The sequence below is a fragment of the Delphinapterus leucas genome, chromosome 16 (assembly GCF_059928025.1).
Source record: "Delphinapterus leucas isolate spDelLeu-1000000601 "Yukka" chromosome 16, BTC_Dleu_Yukka2, whole genome shotgun sequence".
NCBI classification, from domain to species: Eukaryota; Metazoa; Chordata; class Mammalia; order Artiodactyla; family Monodontidae; genus Delphinapterus; species Delphinapterus leucas.
The window spans coordinates 86,261,090-86,285,386 of NC_143144.1; the positions used below are offsets into that span (position 1 = coordinate 86,261,090).

Genomic DNA, 24,297 nt, shown 5'->3' on the forward strand with positions numbered 1-24,297 from the left:
GGCAGTCACGGGGAGGGAGCGGCTGGGCTGACCCTGGAGAGGTGTCAGGTGCCCGAGGCCTCCTGGTGGGGTCCCTCTCTCCGCTGGGGAGGTCGGGTGTCTGCTGGAACCCAGGCCTTGCAGGCGACAGGCTCTCGCTCTGCTCTCAGGCCTCCCCGGGGGCTGCTTGGGGCCGGACTCTGGCTCATGGGGCCTTGATCCCCAGCCCCGTACAATGCTGGGCGGTGGAGCCCTGAGAGGTCTCCGCGGGCGCCTGGCTCCGCCTGGGCTCCTCTCAGCCGGCTCCCCGCGCCGCGCGGCCGCCGGAGGGCGAGGCCGAGCGGCGCCGCGGCGGCCCCACTGTCCGCGGCGGCGCCAAGGGTGGCGGCCCCGGCGCAGGTCCGAGCCGGGCGGGCCCTGGACGGCTCGGAGGGGCGGGGCCGGCCGGTGGCGGCGGACGGGTAGTCAGGACAACCGACCGCCTGCTGGTCTCCAGTGCCCAGCCGAGCGCAGCGAGCCCGGCTCAGGGGACCCGGGCGGGACGCGCTCGGGACAAGGTCACTGCAGCAGTGACCTGGGGGCGGCCCGCGGGGTCCCGAGCCGCGAGCGGGACGCGCAAGTGCTCAGGAAAGTCGAGAGCTGGTACTGGGCTGAAGGCGTGTGGGAGCGGGGCCCGGGCGGGGGTCCGGCGTCCGCTTGTCCCCTCCACCTCCCACTCCCCCCATCAGCGGCCCGGCTGCGTGCGCCGGGGAGCCCCAGTCTCGCTCGGGGAAGGGAATCCTTTCCATTGTGAACTGGCCGCGTGGCTCCCTGGCCCTTCCGGCGGCACCAGGGGTCGCACGGAACCCAACGTTTCCCCGGCTCCCCGGGGTCACGCGACCTACACTTGTGGACTGATCACCCTCCCTAACCCCGCTGCGGGTAGCCCGGAGCCGAGTACGCGCACTCTCGTCACCCAGCGAGGCGCCGAGCACACGGGGGGTCGTCAAGTGCCCCACGGGGGTCGTCAAGTGCCCCCCCCCAAGGCGGCGAGGTCGAGACTGGGCCGCTGCGGCGGGCCCGCCGGTGTCCCCTCGGCGCCCCGCGTCTCCGCGGCCCGACCCCGCTGGGCTTCCTGCTCGCGCCGCCGGGACTTCCTCCCCGCAGTGCCCGGGTGGCCACCCGGGCGCCAGACCCGGAGGCGGGGAACCCGGGGACACGGGCAGGGCGGGGGGGGGGGCTGGGGCGAGGAGAGGGGAAGACACCCTGGAGCCGGGAGGGGCAGGCGCCCCGCGTGGACCCCCGGCTGGAGAGGAGGGGGTCCTTGGACCCGGGGCCGGGGCAGTTCTCCAGGCTCCGGCTCTCAGGTCCTCTCCGCGGGCGCTCGCGGCCAGCGTCGCCGGGGGTGGAGCGCGGCCCTGCCCCATCCTGCCCCATCCTGCCCGTTCGGTGGGGCTCCGCAGTGCGTCTCCACGGCGAGTGTGGAGGCCGCACGGCCTGGCGCGCGTCTGTGGGCGCGGGTGCCCCGCGCGCCCCTCCCGGCGCCCCCGGCCCGCTCGCGGAGGCCGCCCCGAGCGGAGCTTTGTGACGTCAGGCGGCCGGCGGGCCGCGTCACGCGCGGGGCTGACCCGGCGCGGGGCGGGGGCCGGGCCGGGACGCGGAGCATGGAGCCGCGGGCCGGCTGCCGGCTGCCCGTGCGGGTGGAGCAGGTCGTCAACGGCGCGCTGCTGGTCACCGTGAGCTGCGGCGAGCGCAGCTTCGCCGGGATCCTGCTGGACTGCACGAAAAAGTGAGCGGGGGCGGGGGCGCGGGCCCCGGGACGCCCCCGGAATCCCCTCGGGATAACCCCCACCCCGCGCGCGCGCTGGCCCAGGGCCGGGGCTGCTCCGGGGCGGGGCAGCGTGGCGCCGGCGCCCGCTTTCGGTTTCTCCAGCCCCGGGTTCGGGGTGCGCGAGCGCGGCCGCCACTCGGGGGGGAAAAGTGGTTCTCAAAGTCGTCGCGACTTTTCGGGCAGGGGACGGCGCAGCCGGGCGAGAACAGCGGTGGGCGCCGAGCCGGAGCCTGGGCGCGGCGCGTGGAGCCCGAGACCCCGCGCCCACTGCCGCGCCGCCCGGCTCCGAACTCCGCACGTCTGCCATAATTAACGCACTTTTCTTTGTTCAGACTCACTGTTGAATTCGGCTGTCTTCAGAATTGTCATCCGCCGGGGTGGGGGCAGTGGGTTCAGATGCGCTGCCGCGCTTGCCCTGTCAGTTACTCACGAGGGGGGGGCGGTGTGTAATGTAATGCCCCCCCCAGGAGAAGTCGGGGCTGAGGTGGTAAGGATTGCTAGCTAGCAGTTGTGTCCAGCGGCGGGATTTAAAAACACTGTTTCGGGCTGAGGAGCCCTAGGCAGAACAGGAATGAAAAGATACAAGTTTCAGAGCTGTGCTGAGCTCCCTTCGGGAGCCGGGATCCTCTGCTGGAGGGGTCCCTGGGCAGGCCTGGGGGCAAATCCATCCTGAGAGGCACCTGTGTGCCGGCTGCAGGGATCCCTGCAGCGGGAAAGAGTCTCCTGGATACAGTGTCACATGGTAGTGAGCTGTCGCGCAGATAAATGATTAGGCATTAATCAGGCACTAATGTCTTGAGGCTCAGGCTGGGCCTTATTTTGAACCGGGAGCAGTAAACGGCTCCCCTTTGCAAAGGCCCAACTTTTTCCCTCAGTGGAGCCCAGATTTTGTGCCGGCGGCGGGGGTGTGGCAGGAGGACCATCCCCTCTCAGCGGCCACTCTGCTGGCATCATCTCCTCGTTAGATGTGCCAGAGCCATTTATGTGCAAGTCACGTGATTTAACATATGGCGTCCCAGGTGACTGTCGCCCTGCTCCGCGCTGGCTGCTGCAGGGTGCTTGGTGGGACCTAGTGACCCTCCGGGGCTGCAGCATAGCCGCTTGGAAGCCGCCAAGCCTGTCCCTCGGGGCGGCTGAGGGTCCTCTGCCACCAATGCCCACCACTTCCTCCGCCGGCCTGCTCCTGGGTCTGTGCAGGGCTGCACCCCAGCGCTGCCTGTGCAGCCCTGCCTGGCCTTTCCTCCCTGAGAGGGGCCCTGGCAGGAGAGGTCCCCCCACTCTTCGTTTTCTGGGCTCCCTGACTCAGGGCAAGGGAGGCTGGGGGTGTCGGCAGAGGCTGCCGGCCCCCCGCCCTTGGTCTCTGCCTCCAGGCAGGGCTCCCGTCCCTACAGCCCGTGGCTAACCTGATGTGGAGATCTGCACCCCCCCACCCGCTTCCCCACCCCCTCGTGGAAGGAAGCAGGCTCTGCTGGGATCCCAGCATGGGAACTGGCAGCTGTAGGACGTGTGGGCGGCAACCCTGCCATGGCCACATAAGGCTGTAACCGGAGCCGCCCACAGAACCAGGAGCTGGGCCTCGGTGGGCACAGCTCTGCTCTGCAGCTCCTCTTTCTGACTTGAGTGGGCTCCCCCCGCCCGCCCCCGGTCCCTGAAGAGAACCTGAGGAGAGACCTGGCCTCTCCCAACCCCTCCGGTGTCTGGGCTTGGCCCCGAAGCTGCCCCTGTCCCTGCCCACCCCACCTCCCCTCTGCGGGTCGCCTCCAGTTTCATCCCGATCCCAGTTTTCTACCATGATATCATGAGTTGCAACGCTCGTGTTTACAGCCGGCTTGTCGGACAGGGTCCAGAGGCAGCTTACGACCTGGCCTGGGTGTTTCTGGCAGAGGGGCCCGGCCTCGAGCCTCGGGGGTCCGCAGCACCGACCTGCCTCCCCTGGGGCCGGTCTCTCCTCAGGGCCCACTCCCCTTACCCCATACGTCACGGTGGCAGGGCCGGTCAGTGAGGCCCCATCCTGGGTGTGGGCACTGACAGGCGGGCAGAGCAGCTGGAGGCTCAGATTGCAGGCGCCTGCCCACCTCCTGGGGCCTTTGGGTCCCAGGGCAGCAGGCCGGTGTGCCTGTGGTGCCCCAGCTGGGCGCAGACCAGTCACTGCCACATGTCAGCACTTCTCGAGCTCGTGGGCAGCCCCCGGGGGCCTAGGAGAACAGAGGGGTCCCCCGGGAGGGGCAGTTCACGCAGCGGGGCCCAGCAAGCAGTGTTAATTTGGGGGCACTGGGGCGGCAGCACCCCTCCCTTGGTGCTCTGGGAGCTCTGGGCTGAACGTCTGTCTGTCCATGGAGGCCATGCCGAGCCGTGAACCTGCTGGCAGGCTGCTGTGTGGCCTGAAGCAAGGTCCTTGGCTGCTCTGAGTGCCTGTGGCTCCTGCATCCACATTCATTCACTGAGCACCTACTGTGTGCTGGGGAGTGGCCTTAAGTCCCTGGCATAACTGCTGTGGTGCACGGTCCTCAAGTATCTCTGGCGGGCGGTGTTCGTTCTGACACATAACGATGGCCCCGGCCTACCCTGACCCCACAGCTCCACTCTCCAGGCTGGGGTGCGGGGGAGGCCTCTTGTGGGTGATTTGGGGGTGGACCTTTGCTTGAGAACCTCAGGTGGGGTGGCCCAAAGACAGCAAAGTCGCCGAGTGCTGAAGGGACGGTCTCCCGGTCGGTGGGCACGAGGGCCAGCTGCCTGTCCGGCCTGGCCAATCCGAAGCCTCCGGCCTTGACCTCTAAGTGCGCGTTTCGTAAACTTCCCCAGCGTGAGTCACCCAGGGTGCCGTTATCACACAGGACTCCGGGGCCCCTCTACTGCAAAGGTTGGGTACGGGCCTTTGGGACCCATACCCGCCCGGGGGGCTTGGGACCCAGGCTTCTGGACACTCAGCTGGCCAAGAATCCCAGCCACGGCCCGTCCTGGGCAGGAGAGCGCCCCTGCTCCATCCCGGACACACCCCCTGTCCAGGCCCCACTGGGCTCGTCCTCCCTGCCCTTGGGGAGCCGGAGGGACTGAGAGTACGCAGTGCATCACAGGGTGGTATGACCTGCAGCCAGTGGGCAGGGGCCTCACCAAGGGACCTGGCCGGCACGGCTGGTCTCTGGAGCTGCTCCATGGAGGGGGTGGGGGCGTGGGCTGGGGGCCTGGCCTTGTGCTCCTGGGAGGAGGGGCGCAGTCACCTGAGTCTTATTGGAATGATGTTGATGGTTCTTCAGCCTTTGGTCCAGGACTCTGGGGGCCAGCTGTGGCCGAGACCCTAGGTTGATACCCACGGGGGAGGGGCAGGGTCCCACGTGTGGCCCTGGACGAGGGGCCACTCTGGCGTCCAGGCTGCAAGTCCCCGTGTCATCCTGCTTTCCCCAGCTCCCTGAGCAGAGGTGGACCTCCGTGCACAGCAGCCTGACACCCACCTGCCCCTCCCCTCCCTCGGGGCTCCAGCCCTGCGGCTGTCTGTCGGCAGGGCTTTGGGAGAGAGAAACTGCGTACAGCCTGGCCAGCCGCAGGGTGGGCCTCGTCTCGGGACCCGGGCCTGTCTTGGGACTGACTGCAGGCTCTGCCCACAAGGTACCTGCCGCACGAGGCTGCCCTAGGCACCTGGCCCTGGGCTTTGGCCCCCAGGATGTTTCTGTTCCGGAGCCACGTCTTCTCACCTCTTTACAGGACACCGGGGTGGCCTCTCCCCGTGGGAGGATGAAGAAGGAAGGTCCAGGGCAGATGGGGACCTGGCCGGGGCCAGAGGCTGCCAGTGGGCACCAGAGATGCTTGGGCCCCAGGCCTGCCGAGCTGGGAGGGTGGGGGTGGGGAGGCCACAAGCTCTGGCAGGCGGCAGGGCCCCTCCTAGCCGTGGACCCGCCCAGGCCCGCTGCTCTCGGAGGGGCGCTAGTCTGGAGGCACAAACGAGCCCCAGGGACGTGTGGGAGCCGAGGCTTGGCCACTGGTGTCCCACGGAGGACTGCAGACCAGGCCGCTTCTCTCTGGGTCCCTGTGTCCATGCCGGTGGCCGTGCCCTCACCTGGGCAGAGCGGTGGGTGACCCTGGGGACTCTGTCTCCCGTCCCCTTGGGGGCAGAACCGCTCTGCTTTGGGGTCTGATCCCTGTAAGCCTCCTGGCTGAAGCTCCCTGTGCGAACTTCTCACCCGGGCTCGGTCTCCCCAGCCTCTCCTCAAAGCGCAGGCCACCTGCCCTCCCCTAGCTCCCCAAGGACGCAGTGCTGAGGTTTGCTCAGGGCCCCTCGGGTTTCTGCGTGGGCACGTTGGCTGGCCTTGCGCTCCCGGTCGAGGCTGAGCCAGGCCCTGGCTCCGCCCGTGAGTCACCCCTGCGGGGCCCCGTGAGTCCAGACCTTCCGCACCGCAGAGGGCAGGACAGTGCAGTCGCCTGGGTCCCTCACCCTGAGCCTGGCAGGCCATCTCTCTGGCTCCAGGGCCACCCCAGCCCTCTGCCTGCCAGGGCCCTGCAGTATCACGTGTGGGGCTCTGCCAGGCCAGCCAGGGCCTCTGTCCCTGGGTGTAGGCCCACGTGGGCACAGCCCAGCTTCTCCGAGGGGCCCGGCTTCTCCGAGGGGCCCGGCCCCGTGGCCAACCCACAGGCCGCGATAGCGCCACACCTTGTGCCTGGGGGTCCAGCATGCCCCCCTCGGCGGACAGGTTGCCGAGGTCCTTCCCAGAGAGAGTGGCCTTGGCTGGTGCCATCCCCGCGCCCAGAGGCAGCAGAGCTGGGGCACGAGCACAGACCCCGCCCGTCCCCCGACCCGCTGGTCTCCCTCGGCTTCGCTGTCCCATCCGAGAAATGGGAACGATGATGACGGCGCCTCATGGGGCTGTAGACAGAGAACCTGCTCGTGGTCTGCAGCCCGGCAGCCAGGGTCCCGCTGGCCCTGTTTACCCACCGGCAGGCGTGGGTGTGGCCTGGGCAGGGCAGCAGCTCTGGGAAGGAAGTGTCCGAGTCACGGGGCCCGCCATGGCAGCCGCGGTGCCATTCCACCGGGCCGTCTGCAAGGAACCTCCCCCTCTAGGCTGCAGCCCACAGCCCTGTGGGCAGAGGGGGCATGCATACCAGGGCACTGCTCACAGCAGAGGCTGCCTCCCAGTTTGATCTGCCTGGGCAGGGCGGCGTCGACTGCCAGACCCTGTCTGCGTCTGGCGGGTGCAGACCCGGCCCACCCAGGGGCCCACAGCTTAGCGCTGTGGCTCAGGTCAGGGCCTGGGTCTCTGGCCGTCCTGAACATGCAGAGACCCCCTGAGGGCTGTGTGTGATCAGTGGGGCAAAAAGCTCCCTGAATGAGCCACAGCTGCAGAGTCTTCAGGGCCACCTGTCCCCAGCCTGTGTGCGCAGAGAGGTGGCCAAGGAGACTGCAGAGCCCCCCGGGCCGGCTGGCCGAGGGCACAGTCCAAGCCTAGGAGGGTCCTGGAGGGCAGCTAGGTTGGGGGGTGGGGGATGATGGGAAAGGGGCTGCCCAGGGGTCCTGCTCCTGGGGTCCCTGGGCCCCAGCTGGCAGGAGGGGCTCTGCACCAGCACAGGCAGGCTGACTGGGGGCACAGGCCAGGCTACGGGGGGGCAGTGAGGAACAGAGCCCTAGGAGGGAATACAGGCTGGGTCCTAGTGGGGTGACAGCCCAGGGGCCTGGGAAGGTGGGACGGGGTGCAGATGAGAGGGGGGTGTCAGAGTGAGCCCCCAGTTCATGGCCTGGGTGCCTGTGAATGGTGGGCAGGAAGTGGGTTTTGGGGAGGCCTTGGGAGAAACCCTCCAGCCCCAGATATGTGGATCCAGCCTGGTGTGTGGGCCCCCTGGTGCATGTGTGTGCACACGTGTGTGGATGCACGCTTGCATGCATGTGCCTGGGTTTAGTTTGCCAAATTCTCAGCCTGTTCTGAATGCCCACGAGGGGCTTGTTGAAGGGAATGAGCCAGGTGCGGGGTCCAGTGCCCGCTCTGATGCCTGGGACTCGGGTGAGGTTTGGTGACACACCAGCCTGTCACGCCCCTGGGTGGGGGCTTGTCGCCCACACCTGGGCACAGGCAGACTTTTTCCGTGAAGGGCTGGTGGCCATGCGGTGTCTGTCACAGGTGCTCAGCAGTGCCGCAGGGGCCCTGCACGGGCAGCGGGCGTGGCTGTGTGTCAGTCACACCTGACTTACAAAACCTGGTGGCTGACTTGGCCTGGGGGCCGTGAGGTGTGGAGCCTCTGTGCCCAGTGTCCGACCCGGGGCTGGTGAGAAGGCGGCTGACAGTCAGGGCATGATCCTGGGACCCCCTTTCCCACCCCTGTTCCCCTGAAAGTCTCCGCCCATCCTGGTTTGGAAGTCATACATGCCTGCTTCCCGTGGTGGCTGCAGGAGCCGTGAGACACGCCGCGTGCGGCCACCGCTGACAGACGTGGTCTGTGGTTCTTGTTGTTGCCGTTGGTCGGCTGGGACTTGGGGGCCTGTGGCTGCGGGGCCGCAGTGGGTGCCAGTCTGGTGGGAACGGCTTGGTCCTTCCAGGGAGAGGGGCCCTTGAAGAGCCACATGCCCACGGGTGATGGGGAGCGGGGGAGGGGAGGGATCGCAAGGGCTGCCCCCCACCCAGCGCAGAATCCCACCTCACAGGGGGCCAAGTCCCCTACTGCTGGCTGGTGGCTGGACGCTCCCCCCTAGGCTACTGCCATCTCTCTTTCTCTCTCTCTTTCTGTACTCCTCCCCCTCCCCTCTTCTCCCTCAGTCATGGTCACAGGTCACAGGTCAGCCATCTGAATGAGCTGCATCCTCCATGGCCAAGCAGAGGGCAGGTGGCCGTGGCCCTGGTTTGCTGGACCCTGTAGACGCAGAAGTCATTTTTGAGAAATGACTTTGAGAAACAGCAAAGCTCACTTATCTTTTCTCCTCTGATTGAATTACAAAAGGGAGGGAAACACTGAGGTACAATATTCTAATCCTCGTTTCTCTTAACTTGGCTAAAAGTCTGTTCTGTGCTTTAAAAAAAGTGAAAACTAACAGCTTTTAGCTAAAGCAGTTCTTACAAATTAAATCGCATGTGTTTAAATTTATGTGTCACCGCCGAAGAAAGGTGTAGCCTGTTTAGCCTTGGTTTTCCTTACTTGGAGCAAATATGTTTTCCTGTGGCTCCCAGAGCAGCTTGCTGGTCAGATGTGACTTCCCGACATTCCCAGCGCGGGGCCTGGGGGATGGCGGTCATTGGCTCTAGAAGGGCGCTACTCCCAAGCCATTTGATGCCGGGACACCTGAGTGGAGGCTGCCGGCCCCGAGCTTCCCGGGGAGAGAGACCCGCCTGGGGGGCCCCGGAGGTGCCGGCCACACGCTCAGGCTCAGCTGTGGGTCCTCACGGGAGGGGGGCCTCCTGCTTTCTCTGGCCCCTTCCCACGGGTCATGTGGCCTTATCGGTGCCGCCTGGCCCTCTGTGTCCTGGAGCTGGAGGTCCTGAGGGAAGGGGCCGGGAGTGCTCGCAGGAGGGGTGGTCCTTCCAGGTCGTGGTGGGCAGGGGCGGCCTGAGTGATGCCCTCACCTGAGAGCCGTGGAAACAGGTGGGCCCAACTCAGCATTCAGGAGGGAGCGGGCTCAGTTTGGTGGCTGACCCCTGTCCTTGCTGGGCCTGGCCACGAGTGGCCCCCACCCCCAGACACACGTCCGGCACCCGGGACCCCGGTCCTGTGGGCTGTCCTGGGACTGGGGGTCCTCCCAGGGACACACGTGGGGTCTTCCCTCTGGGAGTGCTTCCCTCAGGGAGGAGGGGCCTGAGTGGGTGAGGCCTGTGAGTAAGGGCCGCTGGCCACACAGCAGCCGGCCCCCCGCAGGCCAGGTCAGGCCCGTCCCAGGAGCCAGACCCCGTCCCCAGGCTTCTTGGGCCCCAGGCCTGCACTGGGTCCCGGGAGGCCTCCAGCTTCGAGTCCGCGTTCGCCTTGTTGCCACGAAGTATGGTGTGGGTGCTCGGTGCTTGTCGGGCCATCGGTCTCCATGCGGGCGGGTAGCGTGACTTCAGAGCACAGCGGGCAGCTGGGATGCCCCCGGGGCATGTGCTGGGCATGCTTGCCTCTGTTAAAGCCCGGAGATCCTGCCGGGCCCTCCGGAGTGGGGTCTGCTCACGGCGGCGTCCTCTCTGTCCTGACCGCCCCTTTCTGTCTCCCCACCACCAGGTCCGGCCTCTTCGGCCTGCCCCCGTCAGCTCCGCCGCCCCAGGCCCAGGACCCGCCTGTCAACGGCTGCCACCGGCCGGCCCCCACGGAGGGCGACACAGAGGCGATGCAGCTGGGGACAGGCCACCCGCCACCTCCCAGTGGGGACCAGGCCCCGGGGACCGCCAGCCCCGAGCCGCCCCCGCTGCCCGCCGGAAGCCTGCCCCCGTTCCCGCCCTATTTTGAAGGCGCCCCCTTCCCTCCCCCGCTCTGGCTGAGGAACACGTACCGGCAGTGGGTGCCGCAGCCGCCCCCCCGGGGCATCAAGAGGACACGGAGGCGCCTGTCCCGCAACCGCGACCCTGGCCACCTGGCCCTGAGTCCCATCCGCCTGCGGCCCCGCCAGGTGCTCTGCGAGAAGTGCAAGAGCACCCTGAGCCCCCCAGAGGCCAGCCCCGGCCCCCCGGCCCCCCCCCAGCCGCGCAGGGAGCCCCGAAAGCCCGAGGACCCCAACGGTGGGGGTGACACCACCGCCAAGAGGAGGAAGAGGGAGAGGCGGCAGGAGGCGCGGGCCCGGGTCCCCCGGAGCCCGGTCATCAAGATCTCCTACAGCACGCCCCAGGGCACCGGCGAGGTGGTGGAGATCCCCTCCCGCGTGCACGGCTCGCTGGAGCCCTTCTGCCCCCCGCAGGCCCCGCCCGGAGGCCCGGACCCCGAGGCGCCCGCCTCCATCCCCAAGCTGAAGCTGACGCGGCCCCTGCCCCCCAGCGCTGCCCCGCCGCCCCCCAAGATCCGCCTGAAGCCCCACCGCCCAGGGGCTGGCGAGCAGGAGCCCGTCTACAAGGCAGAGTTGGTGGAGGAGCTCAAGGGCTGTGGCCGCGGCCCCCGGGCCGGCTCACCCACGCCCCTGGCTGATGGCTCTGCCCGCTCTGGGCTGGCGGACTCGTCTTCTGGAAGTTCCGGCGAGGACGACGACTGCAAGGGGTGTCCCCGAGGTGAACACGGGCGTGACGGCCTAGCTTTTCTCGCCGCCTGCCCCCGGAGAACTGGCTGTGCCAGCGTGTCGGTGTGGAGCAGCGACAGCCTGGACGAGTCCAAATCGTCCAGCTCGGAAGTGACGTCACCAGACATGTGTGACCTCTCGTCTGGCGACGGTGCGTCTGTGCAGGCCTCGTCCAAGGACGCGCGGCCGACGGTCCCACCCCTGACGGTCAGGCTGCACACGCAGAGCGTCTCCAAGTGCGTTACCGAGGATGGAAGGACCGTGGCCGTAGGGGACATCGTGTGGGGTAAGGTTCATGGTTTTCCCTGGTGGCCAGCACGTGTCCTGGACATCAGTCTTAGCCAGAAGGAGGACGGCGAGCCCTCCTGGCAAGAAGCGAAAGTCTCATGGTTTGGTTCTCCAACTACATCGTTCTTGTCAATTTCAAAACTCTCCCCTTTCTCTGAATTTTTCAAACTGAGATTTAACCGTAAGAAGAAGGGGATGTATCGGAAAGCTATAACAGAGGCTGCCAATGCTGCCCAACACGTGGCCCCGGAAATAAGGGAGCTCTTAACCCAGTTTGAAACGTAACTCGGGTTCCGACCAGGTGAGTGTGTGCGTGGAGGGCGGCCTCTCCCCGGCCGTCCCGAGCCCGTGTCTGCATCTGGGCTGTCCCTCCGCCCTGGGCCTTGGTGAGCCAGGGGGACGCGGACGCCCCTGGCCATCTGGCTCGCTGCTCCGAAGGGGGCCGTCTGGACAATCGCCCCGCTTGCTGGCAACATTGTCCAGCTTTTCGATTCACAGAAGAGGTGCTTTAAAAGCAGGCGAGTCGTCAGCCACCTGTTCAGAGAACAGAGCTAGTTTGTGTTTTGCGGCCATTTTGCAAAGGACCGTAAAAGGTCTCCTTGCTCTTTTCGTTTACCTTTGGAGAAAGGAGAGGGTTTTAAAGGTGGTGGCTTTGACTGAGGGGGTGGTGGTGAGCGCAGGGAGGGGCTTCCTCTGTTACTCTTCCCAGGCTGCAGCCAGGGCCTCCCTCCCTCCCCTCCCCAACCTCCTGCTCGCAGGTGCGTCCAGGGGTCTGACTTTGCCGGAAGGAAGAAAGTCACCGAGCTGCCTGCCCTCAGAGGTAGCGCCTACGGCCCGGCGCTGCTCTGCTGCTGCCAGTGGGGGCTCCCCTCCGTCAGCCGGCACGTGGGTCCTGGACATTGGTGCCCGGGGGCTCCAGGCTCCCGGTGGCGGGGCCGGTGCTCTGGGATCTGTCCCTGGGCCAGTGCCTCGCCCTCCGTCTCTGCCCCCAGGAGACCTTTGTAGGACCTCCAGCCACAGGCCTTATGGAGCCTCTGTGGGGTTGGGGGTGTCACCACCTGGGGTTGGAAACATGACCTTGTGCAGTTGCCGTGTCACCAGGTGGGGTGGGGCATCACCGTGTGGCGTGTCTGGCAGGTGTCCGGAAACGGCCGAGGGGCTGAGGGCGTCTGCCGTGAGCTTCCCCTGGGCCCCGAGGTGCAGGGAGACGTGGGTGTGCTCTCATCTGATGGCTGCCACCAGCTCTGGCCTGGGCAGCGGGGCGTGTCCCGCGGGTCACTGGCGCTGGTGGCCACTCTTCCCAGGTCTGACTGCCCCCTCTGTCCTCCCCTGGTTGGTCCCGGGCAGGCCATGGTCCCCCGAGGCTCCAGGCCGCCTGGGTGGACCAAAGGGGACATGACAGGGTCCCCTGTGAGGGGCAGCCTGTGGGGTCAGTGCTCTTCCTGGCCTAGGGGTCTCGTGCTCACGCCCACAGAAGCAGACGGCATGGCACGGGGCTGGCCCGGAGGACGAGCTGGGCCTCTGCCTTCACCTCCGGACCCTGGGGTGACCTTGTGTGGCCTGGCTGCCCTGCTCACCCACCTGTCTGTGCCGGTTTCCCGGGTGACGTGAGTTTTCAGGGCTGGGCAAGTCCAGCTCACGTGGCTGGAGAGGGGCTTTGTGGAGTGCTGGTGCCCGCTCCCTGCTGTGCCGGGTCCAGCAGGGTCCTGGGACTGAAGAAGCAGTGATGAGGGGCACGTCTGGGCTGGGGTCCCTGCCGGGGCTCCTGAGGCCTTGTCCCCACCCCTCCCCCACCTGCTTCCCACGTCACCTCCTGCATGGCTCCCCGGATTCCGGGCACGAACTTCTCCTGTTGGGAACCAGGCACATCCCCCATCAGTTCTGGCCTTCGTGTTGGGGCATGGGCGTGGCACCGACCTGGGGGCATCCAGGCAGCTAGGGTCTCAGGTGAGAGCGGCCAGCTCACCTGAGGGGCAGCGGTCCAGAGAAAGTCCAGATGCCCTGGCATCGGGCTTCCTAGGGCATCTCCCTGCTGTGGCCAGGCTTAGGGACAGCCCTGGCTGCGGCCACGTCCCGCTGGCCTGCGGACCACCGGGGCTGGGGGGGGGCCCTGCCTCTCTCTGTGCCCTTCCGCTCCTGGCCCCGCCCCTCTGCTCACAGGGCCCAGCCCGTCTTTGGCCTGGTGTCAGGCAGCTTGCCCACGTGCCCCTGCTGCGGGCAGAGACAGCCCCGTGGGTTCAGGGCTCTGTGTATCAGGAAGCAGAGGAGGAATCTCGCCGGACGGGTTTGCCTGCTGCGGGGGCCTGTGCCCCCCGCCCCCGCGGGGTGTGGAGCTTTGGGAGCATGGCGGGGCGGCCTGGATCCTCTCGGCGCCAAAGCACCAAGTGGTTTTGGCTCATGGGCTTTTGGGTTTTGTTTCTTGAGGCTTAAAGACTGAGCTGAGGTTTGTGCCAGCCAGGTGGCTGGTCTGCTGGCGTCAGCAAGCCTGGGCCTCGTGCTCAGGTGGGGTCCGCGGTCTCCTGGTGGACAAGTTTGCTTTCAGGTGTCAAGTGTCTGGGGAGCAGCCATCCAGGCTGCTCCTTGAAGGGGACGCAGGGGACTGCCCTCACCGGGGAAGGTGGGCTTCCCCAGACAAGCTGAGGGCTGCGGGGCTGGTGCAGGAGGAGGGTCCTGGCAGAGCTTGGGTGAGATGCTTGCTGGTGGCAGTGCCCCGTGGTGGTGCTGACGTAGGGGCCAGGGTCACCAGCACCCCGGCGCGTCCTGGCAGGAGGAGGGACCTCCCGGCGGGCGTGGGCCCCCCGGGCCCCCCACGGGAGGGCTGGGAGGCTGGCACAGGGCCCTGGAGCTCGGCCGGGAGGCCTGCTGGGGAAGGTGGTTCTCCCGGCCCCACCCACCGGCCACCCCGGCCTGGCCCAGCTGACCCTGCAGCCACCTGAGGACGGCTGAGGCGGTGCCAGGGACTCCTTGGGATTTGGGCTGTCCGTGCTGCCTGCAGGTGTGTCAGGAGAGTCTCAGCAGATGTGGGGCTGGGCCCCTTCCAGGGGTGTGTGCCCAGCACCTCTTCCCTGAGAGACTCTGCCCCCTTTGCAGGGCTGCTGGAGGCTCGGCTGAGAGGTGGGTGCCCATGCGGACGTTGTGAGAGTTGCGGAGCCGGCCTGGGGCCTGGCGGCCAGGGCGCTGGGGAGAGGCCAGTGGGGCCTGGCTGGGCACAGGGGCTCTGAGCAGGCACCGCCCCCAGGGTGCTTGTGTGCCCCATTGGGGCGCATCTCCCGAGGGCTCCGGGCCCTGCCCTGGCCCCAGCAGGCTGGCGACTCTGAGCCCCCGTTTCCCCATCTGTCTCCCAGGTAGGGGGGGAGTGAGGGGACTTGTCTGCAGCCGGCTTTCCAGCTCTGCTTTCCTGGGAGTCCTCCCATGTCCCTCTGGGGTGGGGCTGGGGTCGTGCTCCTGACTGGATGGGCTGGGCAACTCCTGCTGCCCACTGGTCAGGGGGGCGAGTGTCCTGCAGGTGGGACAGGGATGCCCTGAGTGCGGGGCTGGCCCCCCAACCTGACAGGTGACAGCGACTCCTCCCGGGGGTGGTGTGACCCCAGGCCTCTTCCTCTCAGACCCGGCTACGTGCCTCTTCTCTCCCCACCCACCCACCCACCCACCCACCAAGGGGTCGGCCTACCAAGGACTGAATGCTCTGCTGGATGGGGGACAGAAGTGTGCATAGTCACCGAGGCCTTTGTCTGGGGGGCTGGGGAGAGGGCTGTGGCTCAGAGTCCCCAGATTTGTGCATAATCACACACAGGAATGTGCTGAGAGGGGACGAGGACCTCCCAGCAGAGTGTCTGGTGAGGAAGCTGATTTGGGCTGGGGATCTGGGAAGGCTTCCTGGAGGAGGTGACATATAGCTGAGATTAGAACAGTGGGCTATTCATGAGCTAATGGGTGGGGATGAGCATCTGAGGACGCAAACGGAGCAGCATGCGCTGGGGCCCGTGGCAGAAGGAAGGTGGGCATGTCCTTAGGGGTGGGGAGAGGCCCAATGTGGGCCTGGTGGCCTGAGGCCCCAGCTGTGGCCTTATCCTCAGAGTAGGGGTGCCATGGGAGAACTTCAAGCAGAGGGTGGATGGTCCTGTGCTCTGGGACAGCAGTGTGATGGGGGCCCGGAGGCTGGAAGGATGTGCCAGAGGACAGAGGCTCAAACAAGGATGGGGCATCAGAGGGCCCCGGGGAGCAGGGGGCAGAGGTCCAGGGGACGGGCTGGGCTGCTGGGCGCTCCCAGAACTCGGGGACCGCCATGCCCCTCGCCGGCCGTGGAGGGGGTACTCCGGTTGCCGGCATGTGAACGCCTGGATCTCGGCTGGGAGGAGTCTTGGGGTCCAGCCTCAGAGGAGCCTTGGGGCCGAGTGATGGATTCGTGGGATGACATGGGTGAGGACGAGGCCGTGGGTGAGCACGGATGGGCTGGGGCCTCACCCAGCCCGCAGGCACCACCCAGGTGAGGGCAGGCGGTGATGGAGCCGTCCGTTACCGGGTGCACGGTCACTGGGAGCGCACCCCAAGGGCCTGGGAGGTGCGGTGACGGGTGCCTCGATGTCCTGGGAGCCGTGACAGCTCAGAATGCCACTCAATGTCCCAGCCTCTCAGCCCAGTGGGAAATTCACAGGCCCCGTGTGAGCTGAGAGGGTCCAGGGCTGGGGCCCAACCTCCGGTGGAACCGCAGGGGCCCTGGCCCCTTCCCTTCCTGCCCGAGTGGCCAGGCTGCTGGCCAGCAGGGAACTTTCGGGGCTCACTCCGCAGGCAGCTCCGATCGCTGGGTTTTTTGGTTTCTCTGAGTGGAGGGCACCCTTGGGGTGAGCCTCGTCCCCTACGAAACTTCCTGTGGCGCTGGTACAAATTATCTCACGCTGGGCATTTGGAAACAACAGAAATCTCTTCCTATGGTTCTGGAGGCCAGAAGCCCGAAGTCAAGGTGCCGGCAGGGCTGTGCTCCCTCTGAGGCTCCAGGGGAGGGTCCTTCCTCCCTTTTCCAGCTCCTGGGGGCTCGGGCGCTCCCGGGCCTGTGGCCGCATCATGCAGCCTCTGCCTGCACGGTGACGGGGGCCTCTCTGCTGTGATGCGTCCTCCCTGCCGTCCTCCATCAGGACCCTGTGAGGCGTTTATGGGCCACCCGCTTAGTCCAGCCTGATCTGCTCATCTCAAAGCCCTCATTCCATCACACTGGCCGCCCCTGTCCCATGGAAGGTGACGGCCCGGGTTCCTTGGTGGGGGCCCCACTCGCCTGCTGCGTCCTCTGCCCACTCAGCAGGCCCGTATGGGTCCGCGCACAGCGCGTGCGGGGAGGCCGTGCACGGAGGCCGTGCACACGGGCCGACGGCGGCACCAGGGCCGCTTTCGGCTTCACAAGGTGACTCTCCCGGGAAACAGAGACATCCGCGGGAAGCCAGCCCGGACCCGTGCTGCTCGGCTGCTGGCGGCCGCCCGCCCCGCCCCCCCGGGAGTGCTGACTCGGCGCCCAGTTCCCCAGCGGAGGCGTCCAGATCCCGTCTCCAGGGGCCACTTCCCTTCTGTGCCTCTTCTAGAACGGTATCCTCGAGGCGAATGCCCCAAATGGGCTTTTCTCTCTTCCAGTGCTAAATAAAGATGTACTTCTGCTTCTCAGCTGACTTCCGCGTTGCTTTCAGGGAACTCAGGTCCTCTGTGAGGGTTGTAATTATTTTGTTCCAGAGGAAACTAAGGCCTATAATTCCGAGGCTGCTGCAGGGGCTCAGGCCCCGCCCCCTCCCCGCCGCGTCCCCAGGTGGGTGCGCCGGAACACAGGCCCGGTGTGTGCACTTGCTCTGCTGGGGTCCCTGGCGGGGGCGGGGACTCCTCCCAGCCGAGGGGAGGGGCTGCGGGCCCCCTGGGCTGGGCCTTCCAGGCCCCGCGCTGCCCCTCCCACTGGTGAGATGCCTTAACCACTCTTGGCCAGGGGGCCCCACCGCCAGCTCCGAGTACTCGTCCCTGTTCCTGTCCTACTTCTTCTACGCTGGACGGAACACCCACCCCAAGGTAGGAGGTCCCAGAGCACACGGGGAAGGGCCCGACCTCTGCACTCCTGCACCAGGGGACTGGGGTGCGACCCCTCCATGGGACGGTGGCCCCTCAGCTGCCCGTCGGGAGGCCCTTCTGTCCTGGTGACCTGATCAGCTCCTTAGCCGTCCTGCAGTAACACTTTGGTCACCTTTAGATGAGGTCTTACAGAACAGACGGACGCGCGTCTGAGTCGGTTCCCAGCACCCTCCGGAGTGACCAGCGTGTCTGTCATAAACATGGTGGACACCTCTCAGTCCAGGCGAATGTCCTCTTTGACGCCGGATCATCCCGTTGTTGGCCACGGGCTCATCGGCTCATGAGTCCGCCTGACGACCACAGGGGTCTCTGGCAGCGGCCTTGCTTTCTGCCAGGACTCGGGATTCTGGGTCACCGTGGGCATTTCTGGCCCAGACCCAGGGTCAGCCGTTTCCCGAGGAGTCCCGGGTCCTCTCAAGGGGACTGGTATCCAGCCGCCATCCTGCCTGGGTGCGAGGGGTGCTGGCTGCTGGAGTCACACTGTTTCCAGGTGGCTTCTTAGCCTTTGCAGTTAACAGACCTTGGAATTTCTTTCAGGAGAAAAGAAATCATGACTTCACACTGATTCTTCTAATTCAGATTTTATACTTCTTCAACTTTTATATTCACATCCCTCTCCCCTTATACTGAAGATCTTGGTTCTTAGTGATGTTAACACAATAATTTTACGTGCAAAAGTTAATATATGTGAAACATTTAATACATGTGGACTCCATCACGTATGTAATCGTCTTAGACAGTGATACCGCCAGCTCGCCCCTGGGCCAGCACCAAGCTTGCTTGCAGGCCTTTGGTCCCCGGGCTCTGGCTCTTGGGGGGGCACGTCAAACTCCTGTTCCAGAGTTATCAAGACAGCGCCACCTCCGCGGTTGTCATGACCTCAGGCACCGTTAGGGTCACTGAGCTCCTTTATTCGTTCCATCTGTAGAGATTCCTTTACATTTTGATTCCGTGCACATTTCCAGGGGGTTCCAAGTCAGCCTGAGCATATCGTCCCGGCCCCTCCGTGCTGACCTCCTCCTGCAGGCCTCCGTTCTGCTGTGTTCGCTTGTCCTTGTGTTTGCAACAGAAGCAGACACGCAGGGCGCCCCTCCCCAGTTCTCGGCTCCGTGTGGCAGAGCTGCAGTGCCCGCCCACTCTGTGCCCAGTGGCCACCTCCTCAGGGACTCTCTCCTGAGCACCCCATGTATGGCCGTGACCCCAAGGAACCCCCAGAGCTTGGGATTCTCCATCCCAGCATCTCTGTTTGTCACGGCTCCTTCACAACCCACTCCTTCGTTCTTTGCTGTTCTGTTTGGGGTCTCCCCTTCGAGGAAGTAAGTTCCTGCACACCCAGACCCACGCGCTGCCTGGCACACGGTGACGCACACAGGGGCCCAGCCTGCTGGGGGCCTGGGCGCGGCCCTCCCCCGCCCTGCCCTGCGCCACGTTCACGGCACTCTGCACGCCGGGCTGCATCGCCGGGAGGGGGCCCATGGAGCCCTGTCCCGCAGGTGGGGAGACTGGCCCCCAGGGAGGCACAGCCAGGGTTTGCTCCCAGGCCAGGCTCTCCCCTGTGCATCCGGCAGCCCCTGGCCCTGGAGAGGCAGAGCCGGATGCCTGACGCGTGCCCCCCCCCCCCCCGCCGCCCTCAGCACCTCGGGCGAGGGGAGATGCTCCCCAGCTGTGGAGGAAGGGGCCTGGGAGGATGGCCTGGCTCCGGGCGGGTTGGCATCTGCCCCATCATGTCTCTGGGTTAAGAACCCTGAGCTGGAGGTGTCCACACCCGGTCTACACAGCAGATCTGGATGGAGGGGGCAGCGCTGGCTGGAAGGAGGGGCTGCCCGGGCCTCTGGACCAGGAGGTGGGCCATGTGTCAACCCTCTGTGTATCCTGGGGAAATGACGTCAACAACAGCTTTCCAGCGCTCCATCCCGGAGGAGCTGGCATTCCTGGGAACTGTCCCCTTCCCCTCCCTGTGTCTGGGCCAGGGTCTCACCAGACCTGGTGCAGTCTGGGTGTGGCTGAAGGGGCCACGGGACCAAGCGGGTGACTGGGGAGGTGGGTGTTCGGGGGCATGGCCAGCGCCTTGCTGGTCTCCGCTGGGTTGAGGGAGCGGCTTTTCCTGAGCCACGCTGGGTGGCCCGGCGTGCGCGGCCTGTGGAAGGTCGTGCGCCTGCAGGGCTGCCATGGGCCGCCTCCCCAGGTGGCGTCGGCGATGCCAGGCCACAGCTGCCTTCCTTTGCTTCCTTCTTCATGAGGCTCCATGGTTCCCACTTCCAGCGGTGGCTGCTTTGTTTCTTTGCTCATGAGACGCTGATGTCACCGCGTTTCGGAAGGCTGTGGTTTGGGGAACAGGCCTTGTCCGTTCTGGTCTTGTGCTGAGCTCAGCCGGCCTGGTCATCATCCCGCAACCCAGGCCCTGTCGTGGAGGGAGGGGAGCCCCCCCATCCCCCCATCTTCTCAACAGGCCCCCGGTCTGCAGGCAGCTTAGACCCATGAGGGAGCTGACCCCGGGGTGTCTGACCGCCCTGTGTGGGGAATGGGCTGGGGGCCGCTTTCCAGGCTGGAGACCCCAGGTTGGGATGTACTGCTGGGAGCCCAGGGTGGTGTGGCCTCTGCCCCACGGCACCCTCATGGGGAGACCCGGCTCATGTGTTGCTCATGAGGTGCATCGGCGTGGCCCCGTGCCGGAGGCGCCCTCCCTCTGGGTGCCCTGGTGCCTGAAAGCTTCCCGGTTAACCTGCTCCCAGCAGGCAGGAAGCGGTGGGGGCCGCCGGGGGGAGCCACGTTCGGTGCAGGTGGCGTTTGCCTCCCAGTTCGAGGGGCCTCCGGCATCGTGTCTCCCCCCTCAGACGCCTGGGCCCCCGGGCAGCTGTGGGACCGCATGGCCTGCCCCTTCCGGTCAGGGCTGGGGCAGATCTGATCCCTGGGGTGCTGGCCACGGGAGGCGGGGGACACTGGGGCGTCGGGGGGCCCTTCCAGGACGCAGGCTAGAGGGAGTGCCACCTCCAGGGATGTGAGGGCTGGAGGAGCCTCCGGGCCAGGACTGCGCTGAGGGCACTGGGGTGATTCCTGGGGAGGGAGGAACTGGGGGGAAGGGGTGAGCAAGCCTTGCTGGGCAGTGGACTTGGTTCCTAGCCAATGGGTGTCTTCCTGCTGGGAAGAAAAATGAGCTTCTCTCTACAGGACCACCAGCGGCAGCTCTTGCCGTGATCTGTGCCCTTCCCGTAGTTTCTAAGTGGGGTGGGGGACAGCAGGGCTGGGGCGGTCTGGGGTCAGCTCAGGCTGTCGCGCTGAAGGGACAGGGACCACCCCTCCCAGAGGGAACGTCCCATTATTAAAGAGGGGCCGGTGTGTCCCAGGCAGAGGGCCCTTCTTAGTCTCAGGGGCATTTCCCTGGCTGATCAGTCAAGAAGAAAGTACAGGGAAAGTCCGAGTTTGTCCCCACAGTTACGAGAACGCCTGCTGTCCTCACAGAGGCCCCGGGCCAGCCTGAGGGCTTCCGAGAGCCACCCGCTGGCTGCCCCAGGCAGGGAGGTGGGACAGACGCGGAGTCAAGACCCATCCCCCTGGGGCCTCTGCATCGGAGTTTCTCCTGCCCGACCACCAGGGCTTTGGTCATCGCTGCTGTCCTGCGTCCGCGTCCTCTCCGTGCCCCTCACCGCCCCTCCTTGCCTCTCCTGGTGACTCGGGGGGTGGGAGGGCCCGGCAGCCACCACAGGCAATGAGGACGCTGCCTGGTGTCCGCCCTGTCCTGGGGCACCTGCAGAGGGGAGACTACCAGCATCAGGGAGGGCCTGTCCCCAGGACTGGCATTTGGAGAGGGTATTTGGCGGCTCAGACAGTTTGGGCCGGAGGCGGTTGGGAATTCGAGAGCAAGGTCCAGGATTTTGTTTTATGGTTTCCGTCTTTTTCTTTGCCAAGGGCAGTGTCCCCGGAAACGTGCTGCTGGCAGACACTGCAGAGCCTTTCCTGGAGCCGACCGTCCGCCCAGCCCAGGGTGCTCCCGGAGGGGGGTGGCCTGTCTCAGGCACTGATGGGCAAGACAGACCCGGCTGTGGGTACTGGGCCTCGGGTCTGGGATCTGGTCCTGGGTTGCGGAGGGCTCTGGGCCCCGGGTCCGGGTGTGGCTTAGTGGACGTCATACCCAGAAGCTCCTGCTCTCAGGGGTGCCCTGAGACTGGGAGCCACCACCCTGGGTGGACGAGTCTCCTTAGCGGGGCCTTAGGGCTACACTCAGGACTTAGAGGTCTTTCCCGTGTTTGCTCAGGATCCTGCTCGGGCCACATGCCTCGCATCCCTCTGGAGATGTGTCTGGAGCCCCCAGCCCTCTCCATCTGATGCTGAGCTACTCCTTCGGACCGGCCTGTGGGCGGTGACCGAGCTCCGAGGCGATGGGGAAGCATGGGGCGGGGGGGCGGAATGGCAAGAGAGGGGTCCCTCCTGCACACCCCAAGTCGGGCTCCTGGCCGGGAGCTTTCCTTGGAGCCTTGGGGAAGGAGGATGACAGGTCAGAGCCCGACGACCAGCTGCGCCGGGGCGAGTGTGCGGTCCAGCTTGCTGTGGTCACCGCTGGTGTTTCTTTCCTGGTCATTGGAATCCTGGGCGCTTTGGATAAGGAGCAGGGCGGCGGCTCCCCTCCCCCACCTGCCGGCCGGGCCGCTGGGCTGCGGGGTCACCGCTTTCAGACCTGGGCAGCAACAGTGACAGAAGAGGACCCCTGCGCTGAGGCTTCGCCAGCCCCTCCGCCGACGCAAGGCTCAGGGCCCACAGGCAGCCTCGGGGATGGTGGAAAGCGTTTGCATTTCTCTGTGCAGATGCATCTCCTGGATTCTATATTTTAAAAATAAGTGGAATGGGCTTCCCTGGTGGCGCAGTGGTTGAGAGTCCGCCTGCCAATGCAGGGGACGTGGGTTCGTGCCCCGGTCCGGGAGGATCCCACGTGCCGCGGAGCGGCTGGGCCCGTGAGTCATGGCCGCTGAGCCTGCGCGTCCGGAGCCTGTGCTCCGCAACGGGAGAGGCCACGGCAGTGAGAGGCCCGCGTACAGCAAAAAAAAAAAATTATAATAATAAGAAGAAATCTAAAAAACATTGTAGCTTATCCATGTAGATACTTCTGAATATATTTTGTTTTTCTTCAGATCTGTTCTCTGCAGAGTTAAATTTGCCTCATTTGGGATCGTTTATATATAATCAGTTATTAGTTCCCAGGTCTCTGAGAGAAATCGAAACCTCTCAGTGCCTTCAGACACGTAGGGTATTTGTTTCAGTTTATGATCATTCTGTGAACGAACTTCCCCAAAACACAGTGACTTCAGACAACTCTGCTTGGTTATTTCTCACGACTGTGTGCGCTCCCGGCCAGTGGCGTCGGCCGGGCTGGAATGTCCTCGCCTGCCCGAGGCCTCGGCCGGGGTGGCCGGCACCTCCCCTCGCATACGCACACACGCATGCATGCACACACACCCGGGCCCTTCACGTGGCTGGCGTGGCAGTCTCAGGGCATTCGGGTTCTTGTCATAGCAGCTCACGGCTTCCAAGACTGCAAAAGCAGACGCCCAGTCTCGGGGCTGGGCCAGGCTCCGGCTAGCATCTCTCCCTCTTCCTGTGCAGGAGTGCTGTCACCGGTGCGGGTACAACTCCCCTCCTGGGGGGGCAGCAGCCGGCTTTGTGGCCGGCAGCCCCTGTGCGCTCCGCCTGTTCTCACTGGACTCTAGGCTCCGGGCCTCTCCCTCCCCCTCCTTCCAGGCTCTCTCCTTCCCAGAGCCTCCTGTGACCGGCAGAGCTGCAGTGTGGGGAACACTTTCCCCCTGTTTTGTGGGACTTGAGGGGGACTCCCCTCCCTGAGAGCCCACTGTCTTTAGGGAGGGGTTGGCCCTGAGACGCAGGGCTGAGATGTCCGCTGTACCTGGTCGAGGATGACCACCTTGTGGTCAGATGGGAGGTGGGGACAAGTCAGGAAGCAGGGCTGAAGCCTGGGCTCCCCACCAACCTGGGAGAGGACTTTCTTGTCCAGGGTCTGCCCTCTGCCCCACCCCCACCCACCCCTGACCCCAAGGGGGTCTCTTTAAGCCAGGAGGGTGCATCTGGTGGTGGGGCGGGGCTCCCAGCTGGGGGCGGGGCTCCAGGGGTGTCAATCACTCCTCATACTGGGGCCTTCTGAGCCTTGAGCCTGGGGCACGTGCACAGCCATCAGCCCCCCCAAACCCCCAGCCACTCCCGGCTGCCAGGACCCGGAACAGTTGGCCCGTCTTCAGCCCCTGTGTGCCGGGCCCAAGGCTGCGGGGCTGTAGGACAAGCCTGTGGTCTGGGTCCCTGGGCCACTGAGGATCCTGCACCTTCCCCGGGCAGTTCAGGGCCCCTGGTAGGTAGGGTGGGCACGGGGGGATGCAGGGGTCAGACACCTGCCCTAGGAGAGGGGCAGGGGCACCAAAGGGGGCGGGACTCCTGAGATGGTGAGGGCTGGGTGAAGCTGAGGGAGAGACTCAGGAGAGCTGGGTGGGCGCCCTGGCCTGGTGCTTGGACTCCGAGAGGCCTGCCCCCGGCACTGGACCCTGAGGTAACCTGTGTCCCTTTCTGCTTCCCCCCAGGTCGCAAACAATGAGGGCATGGCTGTTCCCTGCAGCCCCTGACTTCAGGGGTGTCCTCCGCACCCCCGCTCCGTCCCAGGACCCTGCAAGCCTTCCGGCCGGCTGCGTGCAGAGTCCCGGCCCGCGGGCTCAGCCTGGTTCGAGGCCTCCGGGGGCAGCGGGTGCATCTGGCCGTGAGGACAGACGGCCAGAGCGCTGCGACTCCTCTGGGCCAAATGTGTTTATTCCCCCGACACAGACTTTAGCTTTTCTGGTTTGTGAAGGGCCAGAGCCCAGCAGCAGGGGTGGCCTCCGGGCTCAGGGCGCCCGGGGGAGCAGGGCCGCATCACCTCCCCGCTGGCTTCGGGACAACTCAGCCCCGGGCGCACAGGGTCTCTGTGCGCTTGACAACCGGCCGCCCCCCC

At 65.9% G+C, this 24,297-nt stretch overlaps 1 protein-coding gene across 2 annotated transcripts; it reads left to right on the forward strand.

Annotated features, from left to right (window-relative positions):
* The first annotated feature begins 1,221 nt into the window (after positions 1–1,221).
* Positions 1,222–24,001, forward strand: PWWP2B (PWWP domain containing 2B). 2 transcript variants are annotated; one of them, XM_089898377.1, is made up of 3 exons: positions 1,222–1,747; positions 9,953–11,523; positions 16,638–21,416. In XM_089898377.1, exons 1-2 carry the CDS (start codon positions 1,623–1,625, stop codon positions 11,505–11,507), a joined length of 1,680 nt encoding a protein of 559 aa, XP_089754503.1. In that variant the 5' UTR covers positions 1,222–1,622; the 3' UTR covers positions 11,508–11,523; positions 16,638–21,416. The 2 variants fall into 2 exon arrangements, with proteins under 2 accessions (XP_089754503.1, XP_022424109.2); XM_022568401.3 differs by lacking the exon at positions 16,638–21,416 and adding an exon at positions 23,894–24,001 and having other exon boundaries at positions 1,223–1,747.
* Positions 24,002–24,297: the final 296 nt, after the last annotated feature.